The 16,524-nt window shown below is 37.1% G+C and overlaps 2 protein-coding genes across 3 annotated transcripts in view; both read left to right on the forward strand.

Moving 5' to 3' along the window:
• The window catches only part of LOC130669654 (G-protein coupled receptor Mth2-like), an 84,078-nt gene extending 77,022 nt beyond the window's left edge, over positions 1 to 7,056 (forward strand). For both annotated transcript variants that reach the window (XM_057472668.1, XM_057472667.1), the window contains 3 exons: positions 6,184 to 6,371; positions 6,462 to 6,639; positions 6,713 to 7,056. In XM_057472668.1, coding sequence (XP_057328651.1) covers positions 6,184 to 6,371; positions 6,462 to 6,639; positions 6,713 to 7,055 — 709 coding nt within the window. In that variant the 3' untranslated portion in view covers position 7,056. The remainder of the gene's footprint in view (positions 1 to 6,183; positions 6,372 to 6,461; positions 6,640 to 6,712) is intronic.
• Positions 7,057 to 10,748: 3,692 nt separating this feature from the next.
• Positions 10,749 to 11,312, forward strand: LOC130670540 (uncharacterized). The gene has a single exon (XM_057473957.1). It carries the CDS (start codon positions 10,749 to 10,751, stop codon positions 11,310 to 11,312), a length of 564 nt encoding a protein of 187 aa, XP_057329940.1.
• Positions 11,313 to 16,524: the final 5,212 nt, after the last annotated feature.

Here is a 16,524-nt window from a genome sequence, read left to right on the forward strand (position 1 = left end):
AACATTTTATAAATTTTTCAGTGATTTTTGGAAGGCTGTATTTTCGTGAAGAATGATCGTATCGCAAAAACAAAAAAAGCAAATTGAAGCTTGAAATCTCTAATTTGAAGATCTTTCGGCATAATATTTTTTCGAGTCACGGTTTTTGCGGAATCATAAGAAAAAGGTCGAGACATAATTTTTCTAAATTTTTAACTTCCCGCTAAGAAAATTGTAAATTTTTAAAAATTCGGGAAGTTATTGGTTTCGGTCCGATTTACGAAAATCAAATTTCCATCAGATGTCGACGTTTCGAGGTCCTAGGAAGCTATCCTGACTAATTTCACGATGATGTCCGAGTGTATGTATGTGTGTACGTACGTACGTATGTATGTATGTATGTAAATATTCATAACTCTTGAACGGATGAACCGATTTTGATAGTTGAGGTGTCATTCGACGCGGCTTGTTAATGTCTTGAGGCCGTAAAAATTTGAACTTAATCGGTAGGGTGCGTTCAGAGATATTTCAAAAATAAAATTTTTTCGAAAATGTTTTATTTGGATAACTTTTAATTTGCTCGATGGATTGATTCCAAAATCTAATCAGCTCTAAAACTCTATAAGCCGCGTCGAATGCCACCTCAACCATCAAAATCGGTTCATTCGTTCAAGAGAAACGAATTTCGTTGACGAAAGAATTCAAAAAAAAAATTTTCCTTGGTTTTTTTAAAATTTCTCAAAAACGGCTAAATAAATCAATTTCAAAACTTGATCAGCTTCAGAACTTGATAAAACGCGTCGATTGCTACCTCAACCATCAAAATCGGTTAATTCGTTCGCGAAATATCGTGGGAGAAGGAAATGCTAAAAAATGGTTTTTTACAAAACAATGGCAAACAAAAGTATTTGCGAGCTCGAAGAGCTCAAAAATGTATTCACAATAATGTTTTCGAGCTCAACGAGCTGGAAAATAGCGGGAAGTTTTGGGGCTGGCCCGCAGGGTCAACTGACAGACCGATTTTTTTTGGTTTTGTTTTTAAGGTATACGGGCCGGGAAAAATTTTTTCAAAAAAACGAATTCATGGCTCGCTTAGGAAATTTATTCAGCTACAATTTGTTTTTTTTTGTTTCTCTGTACGTCGATTTGCTGCTGAGATATCAGCCTTCAAATGAAAAAGGATCCTTTTGTCTTTGATTATTGATATCTCAGCAAATAATGGCCGCACAGTAATTTGAAGAGCAGTTTAAGAAACTTGGGTAAATTCCCTACAAGCTCCATTTTCGATTTTTTCAAAAAAAAATTTTTTTTCATCCTTGATATCCATTTGAAAAACCCTTAAAAAATGGCCATTTTCTGGTTTTTTAGTCGACTCATCGCTACTCTGCAAATATTGATAAAGAAAATAATGTTGCCAGGTAATTTTACAGCTTAATGTACCCTCAAAAACCCTGGAAATTTTCAGATTGATCCATTGAACCGTTTGTCTGGTCCGATTGCTCAAAGTTTTACAAAACAATTAAAGGAACAAGTTTTGTTCCTTAATTCAAGTAATCGTTATCAAAATGAAAAAATTAATTTTTTTCGGATATTCTTTCATTTTTGCGTTAGGTATTCAGTAAATGTAAGGTAAAGAGGAAAAAAAAAAAATTTTTCCGAAAAACGAAAGAATAAAAAAAAAAAAACTGAATAAAACGTAAAAGAAAAAAAGTAAAAAAATTCTTGTTTTATCTCGTTTTTTGGAAAAAAATGTTTTTTTGTCTCTTTACCTTACATTTACTGAATCACTAACGCAAAAATAATCGAAAATCCGAAAAAAATTGATTTTTTCATTTTAATAACGATTACACAAATTAAGGAACAAAACTTGTTCCTTTAATTGTTTTGTAAAACTTTGAGCAATCGGACCAGACAAACGGTTCAATGGATCAATCTGAAAATTTTCAGGGTTTTTGAGGGTACATTAAGGTGTAAAATTACCTGGCAACATTATTCTTTTTATCAATATTTGCAGAATAGCGATGTCGACTAAAAAACCAGAAAATGGCCATTTTTAAGGGTTTTTCAAATGGATATCAAGGATGAAAAAAATTTTTTTTTCTAAAAAATCGAAAATGGAGCTTGTAGGGAATTTATCCAAGTTTCTTAAACTGCCCTTTAAATTACTGCGCGGCCATTATTTGCTGAGATATCAATAATCAAAGACAAAAGGATCCTTTTTCATTTGAAGGCTGATATCTCAGCAGCAAATTGACGTATAGAGAAACAAAAAAGGCAAATTGTAGCTGAATAAATTTGCTAAGCGAGCCATGAATTCGTTTTTTCGAAAAAATTTTTCCCGGCCCCATAGACCTTAAAAACAAAACCAAAAAATTTAGAAAAATTTTGTCTCGACCTTATTCTTATGATTCCGCAAAAACCGTGGCTCAAAAAAATATTATGCTGAAAGATCTTCAAACTAGAGATTTCAAGCTTTAATTTGCTTTTTTTGTTTTTGCGATACGATCATTTTTCACGAAAATACAGCTTTCCAAAAATCACTAAAAAATTTATAAAATTTTTTTGTTCCTTTAATTTTTTGGATAAGCGTACATAATTTGAGACAATGTGAATTGTCATCTTCGTCCTCAGCCTTGCGGTTCCCATCTTTCCTCGTCTCGTTGCCGTCTGAAACTACACAAGTCATAGTGCCGTAGTCACATGACTAATTATCACGTCGACACATGCTCGTAAGGGTGCAGTGGGGACAGAGTCCCGAGACTAGACCTACGCCCAAAATTATCGGTGAATGACTTCGATCTTGGATCCTAACGCGCGCACGTGCGAAATCAATTTCCAATCAGCGACTACTTGCTACAATTAATTAATAGTTCATAAGCGATTTACTTGCTATTTCATTTCTTGTAATTAAGAGTATAGTTAAGATTTAATTGAGTAAACCTGTCTTTCACTAAAGTTTATATAAAATATTCCGTACTATTATAAATAATAATATTAATTGTAAGTTAAAATTGTGCCACCCGCCCACTCAACTTCGCCGGAGTCGTTGCCGCCAAAGGGCAGCCGATTCATATTATTATTGTAAATTAATACTATGTGCTCTTGTAAGGAATTTTTATTGTTATAATTGGCAGTAATAAACTTGCCCATTTATGTTTAATCATTGTGCCTGTATTCTGCCTTATCCTCTAATTTAACAATTTTAAGTTAATTATTTCTATAAACTAAATAAAATAGCCGTAAGGGAATTTAGTAGGATAGTCATTGATTGTTGGTTTGATCCAGTTTTTCTCTTGCGAGAACCCATCTACGTTGTCCAGGTAAATTATAAATTTCGTAGAGGCCAGCCTAAGTCAGGGTTCAACCCGCGAACTCTGGTGGTTGCTGGTAGAAATCACAAAGAGAAAAAGCGATTTGTCTCAAATTATATTTGGAGAAATAACCTTTTCCCGAGTCTCTGGAAGCTAACAATAGTGATTCCAGTGCCTAAACCAGGCAAAGATCAGTCTAATCCGCTCTACTATAGACCTATCGCTATGTCACGTAACCTGGGTAAACTATTGGAAAAAATACTTACTAAAAGGCTTGTCTGGGTCCTAGAAAAAATTAAGTGGTTTTCCCCAGCCCAACAGGGATTCCATAAACACCATTCAACCAACCTACATCTAGCACAATTGCGAAATTTTATAAGTGAAGCCTTTCAGAACAAGCTACACGTAATTGCAGTACAACTCGACCTTCAGAAAGTGTATGAAATGATTTGGAGAAAGAGAATTGTCGAGGTACTAATTAAAATGGGAGTAAATAACCATCTGCTTGCCTTCATTATAAACTTCCTACAAGATAGACTACTCCAAGTAAAAGTGGAGGATGTTATATCAAACCCAAGATCTACAACTAATGGCATCTCACAAAGATCTGTTATCAGTGTGACCCTATTTTTGATAGCCATAAATGACACCATCACATGCCCTTCTCTACGGTGAAAAAATGCCCATCTACTGCTCCGGGAAAAATATTAATAATATTTGTAATTTACTTCAAGAATCTCTAAATAGGCTAACATTCTGATGTGATAAAACAGGTTTCAGATTTGCTGAAGATAAAACGGAGTATATGATTTTTTCCAAAAGCCCCAAATACAATACCTTTCGTCCATATCTATCGCTCAATGGTTCAATATTAAGACAAGTACATCATCTCAAAATACTGGGAATGATCCACGACAAATCTTTAAGCTCGAACAAACATATCGACACTCTCAAAGGACAATGCCACCGAAGACTTGGAATTATAAAGGCTATAGGCTCTAATAAATGGGGTGCTGACACACAGATTCTAATCAATACTTATAAAGCCGTTGTAAGATCGAAACTTGATTATGGATCAATAATATATAACATGACATCCAACAGCCAACTAAAAAAACTTGACTCTTTACAAAATTCAGCACTCAGGATAGCCTTAGGGGCATTTAGAATCAGTCCGAGGTCGAGCATTTTAACAAAAGCACATAAAATACCTCTCAATCTCAGAAGAATTGAACTTACACTGAACTTCATTCCAAAAATCAAGCTAATTGCCCCCAAGCTACTGAATTTCATACCTAACGAACTGGACATAACCCAACCCACATGGCTAACCCCAGTGTTTAAATTTATAAGACATTATATCAGAAATTCCGAATTTAGTGATATTGTAGTAATCAAGCCTCATCTCAACCTCAATCCTCCATGGAATCCAGTCTATAATAACTTTGATATGACCATCTTTGAACAAACTGACAACAAAGATAACACTCCAAATATAATCTACAAAAATCTTTATGCTGAAATGATATGTAAATATCCATCGCACACTAAAATATTTACTGACGGCTCCGCTTACAATAATGCACGAGAGTGTGCAGTTGTCATCAACGAAGAAATGCATCGCTACAAGCTACCTAATTTCTTCTCAATATTCACTTGTGAAGCAGTTGCAATCTCCAAAAGCTTATCCTTAATTGAGAATCTTCCTGCAGTAAATTTTATAATCTGTACTGATTCAAAGTCTACGATTGATGCCTTAAATTCCTCGAAAAATTCAAGCGAAGTTATCACTGAGTGTCAATACAAGCTGTTAAAATTATCAAAAACTAAAAATATCACAATGCATGGATCCCGTCCCACCAAGGAATCAGTGGTAATGAAATAGCTGACTCTAATGCTAAACAAGCAACTCTTGATTAGGTAGATCTTACAGCACTCCCTACTCCAATAAATGATCTCAAAAAAGTGACCAAAAAACACTTCAGTGCTAAATGGAATAGTATATGGATAACTCAAGCGTCCAAACTCCACAGAATTCGCAACAACATATGGGAAATATCTCCACAAATTAAGAACAGGTCAGACCAATGTACCCTCACGATACTCAGAATTGGGCATACTTAGTTTTCGCACGGTCATCTGATAAGTAAAGCTGATCCACTACTATGTCCTGAGTGTAATAATATAGCAACAATTGATCATATAATCTCGGGGTGCCTAAAATTAAAAGTTAAAAAGGAAAAAGCAAAATGGCCAAGTAACTCCTGGGATACCCTAAAAGATAAGAAATATATCAATGTTTTAAAAAATTTATTAAACGATTTAAAATTGATCGTGTAAAAATTAAAAAAGATTTGTATATATGTAAAAGTATATTGTGAAAAAAGAAAAAAAAAAGAATAATCTGTGTGTATGTACAGAATGTGGTAAAGTCTAGTTAGTGTATGTGTGATAGATATTATAAGTTAAATAATTTAAATATGTAAAACCAAATTGTCTTGTTCTCAGTAGTCGCTAAGGACCCTAGAGGTTGATGCGACTCTAAATAAATGAATTAAAAAAAAAAAAAAAAAAAAATTTTTTACCTAAAAATCAATTCCATATCTAGTATATGTATAATATTTTAGTCTAGGTTACTCAAATAATATTTTTTCTGACAATTACTGTCTGAAAATTGCACAGAATCACCTACTAAAAAATATTAAGTTAGACAATTTGCTAATTAGAACGTCGATATATTAACCCACTCTTTCGACCAATCAGAAAAGATTTTATTTTAAAACAACGTTTTATGAGACTGAAATTAGCTAGTTAACGGCGTATTCTTCGGCATAAATTACAAAAATTATTCAAATATGTGCTTCTTGATAATAAATATTTATTTTATTGACAGAGGATGCAGTGGAACTGGTTACATTTCTAATCGAAGAAAATCACGTAGAAAACGTTTTTTATTTTATTCTTGTTGTGCATGGGGACTTCCGCTTATTATTTTATTAATTACAATCACCATAGACCAGACAAAAATTATAGCTAAACATTTGCGTCCTAATATAGGGATTGAAGCATGTTGGTTCGATCGTATGTAATTTTACGTGATAACTAATTGTTTATTTGAATTGCATAATGATTGTTAAAATTATTTTATCCTTTTGAATTAATATATTACAGAGAATCGAAACAGCTATGGTGAAATCATCTACTTTTTTGGACCAGTTTCTTTTCTATTGATAATCAATATTATATTTTTTATACTAACTATAAGAAATTGTAATCATGTTAAGGCGAATATTTCAAAATTTATGACAACAGATATAAAAAACCGACGATTTCAAGCTGATAAAACAAAGTAAGAATTTTCGTTTACTTTCAATTCGTTTAGAAAACAATAATGAAATACTAATTAATAATTAACATTTCAGGTTAATACTGAACATAAGGCTTTTTATTTTAATGGGCATATCTTGGATTTTTGAAACGATTTCATATGCTATTAATCATTGTACACCCAACTTGAGCTGGCGTGTTGAACTCTTTTATGTATTTGATGTTTTTAATTGTCTTCGAGGTGTTATCATTTTCGTACTTTTTGTATTCAAAAGAAAAGTTTACTATGCACTAATGCATCTCCTCGGTCGCCGTAGAACTGACGTACCAACTAGTAGAAGAGCTACAAATCTTCAACATCCACATAAGATGACAACATGTACTAGTTGTAGTACACTAATGTCATCAACGATTGATCCATTTAATTCTCAAATTTAATGTGTATACAATAATTTTTTATTGCATTAATATAAAATTAAATTTATTATGATTACAGATTAATATTTATTGCATATTAATAGTAGGGTAGGGAAGGGCTAGTTGATCATAGGGGCAAGTTGTGCAATCGAAATTGCTCGAAAACAACCCTGATTAAGAACAATGATTTATTTCATGCTAAGTGTATATCCCTTATTAAAAGAAACGATTTGAAACAATTAGAAAAATTAAAATTTTAATACTTTTTAATGCTTTTGAATACGTTGAATATTTTTGAATCGCCCTTCTTATGGGAGTTTAAATCGTTTCAAATAATTTTTCTTAATCAGCCCTGCTTAAAAAATCCGATAAATTCTTATAGCTGTATGTATCAGGCCCTATACTTAACTATATCACTTCTCATAGAACTCATTCATTCTTATAAAATCTCTAAGGGAATTTATGAGAATCTATTGGATTTTATGAGATTTTCTAAACAGGGAGGGTAAGCAATTTACAAGAGAAGTTTAAATGGTGAAAGGAAAGGGTTACGGGAGGAGAACGCACTACGTGATTATCACTCATCATCCGGTGCTCAGGCTCATTGACAGAACGCTTTGTTTTTTTTTTGCGTCGAAAAAAAAACAGGTCTTCAGAATTTTTCTCCTATACTCGTATGAAAATACTTTTTCGTGAGCACATAAGTATTCAAAGATAACTTAATCATTGCTCTTTCGATTATATATGGTTATTTATTTTTAACTCTTATCGTTTTTTATAACTTAACTTATACTTTGTTGCCTATTTTAGCCTAGTTGAGCAAGGTGAGCTCAATGCATTAAATGCGTGCTGAGCGTCGGTCTAACCTATATGTTCGTATAGATGCCATTGTTATAGTGACAAAAATGATTTAATAATTTGGGATTGTTAATCATCTTGCAATATTTTTGGTCTCATAATTAGTACTATAATTTGATATTAATTTACTTGATAATTATTCTTCAATATATAATTATAAATACAAAAAGTGTAATAATAATTCAAAGATTGGGAGGTTTTAATTTTGCTTGATTTGATTTTAAATATCAGAGTTATAATAATATTATAAGTATGCAATTATGATACTAAACAAATATTTGCTTGTTCATCACAATATTTTATGTTGTATTCATATCATTCTATGCAGTCATTCCGTTTATTACATTCCTTCGAGCCGATACACGGCATCCCTATGAGAGAAGCTGTTGTGTACTTGCCTTAAGTCGTCCTACATTTACGCCATCTTCCGGAATTTGTTGTAGCCCCTTACCCCTCTATGCCCCGTGATCACCCTCAAGCGTGGACTGCCCGCGTTTTCCCACATAGCGTTGAGTACGTTTGGCCATTGTGGTCGTCCATTTTATTCTTTTGTATAAATTCACAGATTAATATTTATTTTGAGTTCGAATGTTAGAAAAAATTAGCAAACACAAGTGCTAAATAGTGCGTTACTCTCTAAGGAAACTAGAAAAGCTTAAATTCAAGCAAATTTTAATGGGCAGCCTCCCAGAATCGGTGGAGGATCACGTTGAGAGGGACGGAGGGGGTAACGCGGATGCAGAAGCTTCACGGAGTCCTTTCCCTCCTCGCAAGCGTCGTTGCTACAGAGGAACGAACGACGAGTTAAGACTGCTACGAGAACAGGTACAATCTCTTACAGATCTGGTATCGCAGAGCCAGAATGCATCGAAGGAAACAGCTGACGTCAACCAAGAGCTAAACTCACAGGAGCAGGCGAGCACCTTGGATTTATGACAATATAAGACCGAGGTTGATTTGAAGAAACAGGTACATCAAGTTGAGCCGGAGAACCTGAAAACTTTAGAGCAGCTCCAGAGGTTTGGTCTTCCAGACTGGAAAGACATCAGGTACTCTCAAGGAATTCTTAGCTTCTCCAGGTTTTTCTGAGCTAAAGGTAAACGAGGAACTTTGCTACCTGGATAAGCGCAGGGACCAGATCCATTCCACGGAGCGGGCTCTAGCGGGCCTATCAAGGGTAGTCTTAATGCAGAATGGCATTTTGCAGGAAACTTTTCAAGGTATCGTTAATTGGGCTCACTCGATCGAGGGAGGAGTGAGTCCGCAATTATTATTAAGCATGTTTAATTTAAATTTTGCTTCGGAGTCCGAGATTTTCAAGAACTCCCAAAAGATGTTTCAGGTTATCTGTGGGAAGACACCCGTGCATTGACATGAGAAGAGAAAGAATACTGACAGAAGCCCCGAACAAGCAAGTTCAGAGAGCTCTGCGTAGGATTCCTCCTAGCTCTGAGCATCTCTTTGACAAATAAAATCTCTCTTCGTTAATTATATCTCAAGGCGGTGCTCAATATTGGCTGAAGGAGCCGGCCCACAGCAGTGGAAAACACAGTAGTTCGAGTTCGAGCAAGAACACCAGGCGCAAGAGCTTCCAACAGTCAAAGCCCTTTCAAACTTCAGGGGGTAAGTCGGACCAGCAGAGAATACCATACAAGCCCAAATTTCCCAGAAAAGACTCAGCAAAGCCTAAACAGGCAGGGTCATTTCGAAAGAAATGACTATATGACGGTACAGAAATTTACAGGAAGGCAGCTGACCAACTTCGTAGCAGAATGGAGAAGACGAGGGGCTCCGCAGGTAATCATAGACATAATCTCAGACTCCCATATCCCACTTGTAGGAAAACCACCACTGTCAAGCTGCTGGCGGACGTCACAATACAAGACTCGATTCTCAACTCAGATGGCAGAACAGATAAGCATCTTACTAAGTCAGGGTGTTTTAGAGAAGGTTGCAGAGCCAGGCCCAAGTTTCATATCAAGGATGTTCTTGGTAAAAAAGAGCAACGGGAGCAGGCGTCCGATCCTCGATCTAAAAAACTTGAACAGGTATGTGGAAGCAAGAGAGTTTCATCTAATTTCGCATTCAAAGATTCCAGATTTTATACAACCGGGAGATTGGTTGATCCGAGTGGACATATCACAAGTATACTGCCACGTCCGAGTGGCAAGATCTCACAGGTGTTTCTTGCGACTGCTCTTTAGAGGAGAACTAATGCAGATGACGAGCTTGCTCTTTGGCCTCTCTGCTGCTCCTCATGCCTTTGCAACAGTGACGAACTGAATATCCGAAATCCTTTGTTCACGGGGCATAAGAGTCCTAGTCTACCTGGACGATTTTTTAGTAGCATGTCAGGACAAGACGGTATTGACTTCCCAGGTGGCTACAATAGTGGATCTGCTAGAATCCTTAGGCTGGCTGATAAATCGGAAAAAAAGTATCCTGAAACCGTGCCAAGACCTGGAGTTTCTCGGAATAAGATGGAACATAGAGAAGGAGGAGATGAGTCTGCCAAACAAGAAAGTCGCAAATATTACCCAGCTGGCGACGAAAATGAGCAACGTTCAAAGTTGTACCTTAAAGGAGGTCCAGTGCCTTCTAGGACACTTGAACTTCGCAAGCTTCGTTGTTCCGAGAGGACAGCTTCATTGCTGCCATCTCCAACGGTTCTCGATCCGATTCAATCAGAACCGACCTCGAGAGAGACTACGAATAGATCTCCAGGTTCAGGGTGAACTAGAGTAGTGGGGGAAAACCGTGTCTCTAACCTCTCCTCTTCACAAGAAAGAGGTGACACACTTTCTGACGACGGACGCGGCCGACAAGGGCTGGAGCGCCCAGTTGAACGGGCGGCTCATGTCGGGAAGCTGGTCAAGAACGCAGGTGAGGTGGCACTCCAACAAAAAGGAGAAGCCAGCGGTATACCAGTCGCTGGCGCAGCAGGGGCAGTCCCTGAGGGGAGCACACATTCTGTTGCAGTCAGACAACCGCACGGTGGTAGCCTATATCCGGAAGGAAGGGGGCACCAAATCATTGGAGCTATACAACCTCACGCACAAGCTCCTCACTCTGATCGATGAGCTTCAGGTATCTCTATCGGCCTATTATCTCCCGGGAAGGTACAGCGGCACCGCAGACCAGCTGTCAAGGAAAAAGGCGCTTCCAGAGTGGCACTTACTGCCAGAGGCTACCGAAGAGGTCTTCAAACGATGGGGCACGCCAGAAATAGATCTGTTCGGATCAGCCGAATCTGCAGTGATCAGAACCTACGTATCGCTAGACTGCAGAGATCGGTCAACCCCATTTACCGATTGCCTTCAGTCGAACATGGGAATTCAGGCGCGCTTGGCTTTTTCCACCTCCCAGCCTGATCCCAAGAGTACTAGCTCACAAACAAGAGCCAGGGTCAGTTTCTACTAGTGGTTCCCAAATGGGAAAAGACATTCTGGCTTCCGGATCTAGCCAACAGGAGTATAGAGCCCCCTCTAACGATCAAGAATCTAGAGAAGGTGCTGATAGACCTAACAACGGGCAAGCCGCCTCCACAGATAGAGCAACTTACACTGCAGGTGTGGAAGATTAGGTGTGGGGATCAGCGACCACAAACTGGGAACCCCCGGAAAGAGATCTGATCAAGTCGAGTTGGAGAGTCTCCACGCTAGGGTCATACAAGGCCCCTATCATCAGAAGGATTGCTTGGTGTCGGGAGAACAAGATAGATCCGGGTTCTCCAAGAGGTGCAGACCTGGATAGATTTCTGGTAGGTCTCCACATAAGAGACGGTTTGGCATACAGCACCATCTTAGTACACAAATCGGCGGTTGCAACGTTTTGCTCGGAAAAAGAGGCTAGTGATCTCGTAAAATTTTTTGGTTCGTCAAGCCTTGAGGGCCATCTCCATCGCCAGGCCTAAGGAAATAAAGTCACCAATTTGGGACACCAGGTCCCTGTTCAGGTGGTTAACCGCAGAGTTACGAAAACTTACCTTGTTTGAGGTCGCACGAAGAGCAGCGATTATACTACTGCTAGCGTCGGGTCGTCGCATTCGTGATCTAACGTTATTGAAGATTTCAGAAGAACACGTGACCAATCTAGGGGAAGAGATCATTTTAAAAACGGACAGAGCGAGTTTCAGACAATCTGGATGGAGATTAGCTAAGAATAGTAATATTCGAATATGCCCAGTAGCGTGGACCAGAGCCTGGATAAAGCGGTCAGAGAGAAGGCGAGAAGGTAGTAACCTGGATAACCTCTTCATATCTCTATCGTCCCGTCAGGGCGGCTTCGCAGCCAATGATAGCAGGCTGGATACGCAGTCCTGAGAGATGCGAATATTGAGGCTTCTCCGGGTAGTATCCGGTCAGCACTAGCATCTAGAGGATGGCTCGATAACATGCAGGTGCAGCAAATACTGGACACAGGTAACTGGAAATCCGAGGAGACATTTGCAAGGCATTATTACCGACAGGTTACTACGGAAAACGGAGCACCAGCGGTTTCACTGTCAGATAATTTCAGGCCTATCTAAGCAAGTAAAGAGCTCAAGTCAGAACTGATCTCATTTTATGTCGTAATTGGTCTCAATTCTTTAATTTATAACTTATTGCACATCATTATTACTTTTTAATATTTTTATTAAATTATCTATAATTTATTATCTATTATTATGTTTATCTTAATACTATTACTGCATACTTTTGATAGGAAAGGAGAAAGGTGAGAATGTAGTACAAACCTTAAATAAACTATCACATAACAGAATTTTCCTGAATAGTTCTATACAACCTGAAAACATGTTAATTAACTAGAGATAATAATATTAACCAAGTCAATTTCAGCGTCACATAGCATTGAGGTGATCACCAGCAGAAAACAAACAGGTCTCTCATAGGGATGCCGTGTATCGGCTCGAAGGAATGTAATATGGGTGTTTTGAACTACAACAAAACACTAATTATATATCATGTTTCGTTCTCGAGATCACATTGTAGTACTGTCTCGTACGCCAATTGTCACCACAAAGTTCAGCTGTAAACAAATTGAAATTAGCTTCGCTATCACCTAAACATATATCCAGCTCCATTCTGTTTTTTGTGCGCCTCAAGTCAACATCGTATTTTATTCTGTTCTCTTAATTGACTTTATTTAATTTAAAAAAAAAAAATATGAGTAAGCGTAAAGCCTCAAATGATACTCCTTTGGAGCTTGATTTGCTGAAAAAGAAATTAAAAAAATATATGGATCTGATTGACCAGATGTCATCAGATCAGTAAGACAGTGACATGTCTGTCAATACTGACAATGAAGGTATGATTTACATAAATAAACCTGGTTTATTATCATTTACAATTCATAAATAATTTATTATGATTAATTTATTACTTTTTCATAATAAATTCGGGCGATTATTTTCATAATAATTTGTACCATTTGGGTTAACCCAAAACAAATGAATTAATAAAAATAAAAATAAACAAACAGTTCGAATTGTGATTTTTTTTTTGCAATTCGGGCAATTTTGTACTTTTAAGTTTTAAATTGTACCATTTGACTGGGTTATATTAAAAATAGTTATCTTTCTATTTTTTGTGTCAGAGAAATTAATTCTTTGATAACATGTATGACCCAGATCTTTCTGTTCCTTTAGGTTCAGATCAAGACGACTTTTTCGAGTCTGATGCTGAGCAAAAAACCGTTCCCACCAACGATTCTGGCCCGAAGACATCTCATGATGTTAATGATCCTCAAGAGACGGCTGTCAATGTCTCTGCGAGCTCTGACTTACCTGACAAAGCTCGAGATCTGTTGGGAGTTGAGAAACGTCGGCAAAAGGACCAAACTTTTGATTTCCACCCTGATCTTGTTGCTTGCTGGCAAGAAACAATTTCAAAAGGAATGGAAATGTCTAAGAAAAAGGAAATCCTGGAAAAATACCCTGAAAAGGTTAATATTAACCTAAAAGCTCCGACTTTGAATCCTGAGCTGGTGCCATTACTTCATAAATCTGCAATAGGCAGAGATAAACATCTTGTCTCTAACCAAAATCTCTGTGGTCTCTTCTTGACTAGTCTTGGTGAAGCTCTGTGTGCTATGTTTTCTGATCGCGAAGAACCCCTGGATAAAGATGAAATTTTAGAATTGCTGTGCGATTCTAGCAACATTATGTGCCATTTAATGTTCCAATTGGAACAAGCTCGTAAAGCTCTCATCTACCAATTTGTGGACACTAAACGCAAGACTGTTTTGGAGGAATCTGTCACGGATGAGTTTCTATTCGGCAAGGACCTTTCCAAACGCATTAAAAATTTCTCTACTGTTGAAAAGGCGGGTTTGACCTTAATATCCCAACCTGAAAAGAAAACTTCAGGATCATCAAAGCGTTTTTTCAACTGGAAGAGCGCGTCTGTGTCGTGAGGTGGTCAGTCACAGCCGGGCTTCAACCAGAGACCATTCCATAAATTTGCCCAGTTCAATCGAAGGACACCACCGCAAACCCGATCTTTGACCAAACCCAAGGGTCATCAGAATCAGGCGAACAACCCCAAATAAAGGTTAGTCCCATTGCTGGTCGGCTTAAATTTTTTTTACAAGCTTGGTCACATATCACGTCTGATAGTTTCATCTTAGAAACAATATCAGGTTATAAAATAACTTTTTCAACCACACCGGTCCAATCTAAGGAACCTTTTAATAATTTATCTTCTGATAATAAAGATATGAAAAAAGCTAGTGATGAGCTTGTAGCTTTGAGAACCGTCCAAAAGTGTAAAGATGTGAAAGGTCAGTTTCTTTCTAATATCTTTCTCATCCCTAAAAGTAATGGTAAAATGAGATTTATTTTAAACTTAAAAAAGCTAAACACTTTTATTGACGTAACTCACTTTAAAATGGAAGATATTAGAACAGCCTTGAAATTAATTTCTGAAGGTTATTTTATGGCTAATATTGATTTGCAAGATGCATATTTGATGATTCCTATTCACAAAAGTTTTTGGAAATATCATAGATTCCGCTGGAACGGTCATCTTTATGAATTTATTTGCATGCCATGCGGATTAAATACCACTCCGTGGGTATTCACAAAAATCTTGAAGCCAGTTATAAGTATTTTGAGAAGTCAAGGCTGGATGTCAGTGGTCTACTTGGATGATTAGTGGCTGGTAGCTCTATCCGAATATTTGTGTCAAAAAAATATTGCTACAACCATTAAATTATTGGAGTCACTTTGATTTTTAATTAATCATTCCAAAAGTAATTTAACTCCTTCTCGGTTTTGCCAGTTTTTAGGTTTCGTTTTAAATTCAGAGTCTATGACTATAGAAATTAGTCAAAATAGAAGAGACCATATTTATGATTTGATTACCAAGTTTGAAAGCACCAAAACTTGCTCTATTAGAGATTTTGCTCAATTTGTTGGTGAAATCACTGCTGCTTGTCCAGGAATTAATTATGGTTGGTTCCATTCTAAGCCCTTTGAGCGAGAAAAATATTTGGCCTTATTAATCGCTAGTGATAATTATGAAGCTGATATGCACTTATCCACTTCTTTGCAAAAAGAATTTTCTTGGTGGAAGCAAAATATTTTAACTTCCAAAAATATAATTAGACAATCGGTATTTGATCTGACAATTTTTTCAGACGCATCCCTAATTGGTTGGGGTGCATATTGCAATGGGGAAGTGGCATATGGTAATTGGTCTACACAAGAAAAATCTTTGCACATCAACTGTTTAAAACTCTTGGCTGCTTTCAATGGCTTAAAATCATTCGCTTATGAATTGAAAAACTGTGAAATTTTGCTAAAAATTGATAATTCAACTGCAATTGCCTATTTAAACAAAATGGGAGGTACCAAATTCCAGGATTTGAATAAAATTTCATATGATATTTGGTCTTGGTATGAGCACAGGTGTTTATGGCTTTTTGCAACTTATATTCCCTCTCAAGATAATACGGATGCGAATTTAGCATCAAGAATTTGTAACAGGGAAAATTTGAATTTTCCGCGTTACTACGATTACCTGGTATACGCGCCGTCGGTAAAACTATAACTACTCCAGGGTTATCCGGGGTAGAGCGCGACTTGTCACCAGGAGTGGTAATTGTAGGGGCTTGTCCGTCAATCCCCCTCTAGTTGTAAGTAGGAGTTTCCAGATTTCCGGAAGTTGCCGAATTTAATCGAGTGGGTGCACCGTGATAAGTGTCGAAGAGAAAAATCGAGACTAGAACACAACCGGACAGACCTCCGAAGCCAGTAGACGCACAATAATCTAACAGGTAATTAAAATTATTTTACTTGGATTCTGTGATCGTGGAACCAAGCGATATTATTTCTCAATATTATAGATACCAGGCCATTAGCCGGTATCCTTTATAACTATTACTAATTATCTGGAAAAACAGGTGAAGGAGCATTGATAAAATCGAGAGAGAAAAGTACGAGAGTAGGAGGATAAAGACGCGAGTGAAGGATTCTAACTACACGGAACAAAGGAACCTGACAAAGCGGAGATAAGGGAACCTGACGAGGACTGGAGATAACAACAGGAGAAAACACCAGCAATAAACCTCAGGTATTAATTAAATTAATTGTTCTAGGCCCAAGCCAGAATATTAATTTAGTTCCATAAAA

Source organism: Microplitis mediator, chromosome 6 (assembly GCF_029852145.1).
Source record: "Microplitis mediator isolate UGA2020A chromosome 6, iyMicMedi2.1, whole genome shotgun sequence".
Lineage (NCBI taxonomy): Eukaryota > Metazoa > Arthropoda > Insecta > Hymenoptera > Braconidae > Microplitis > Microplitis mediator.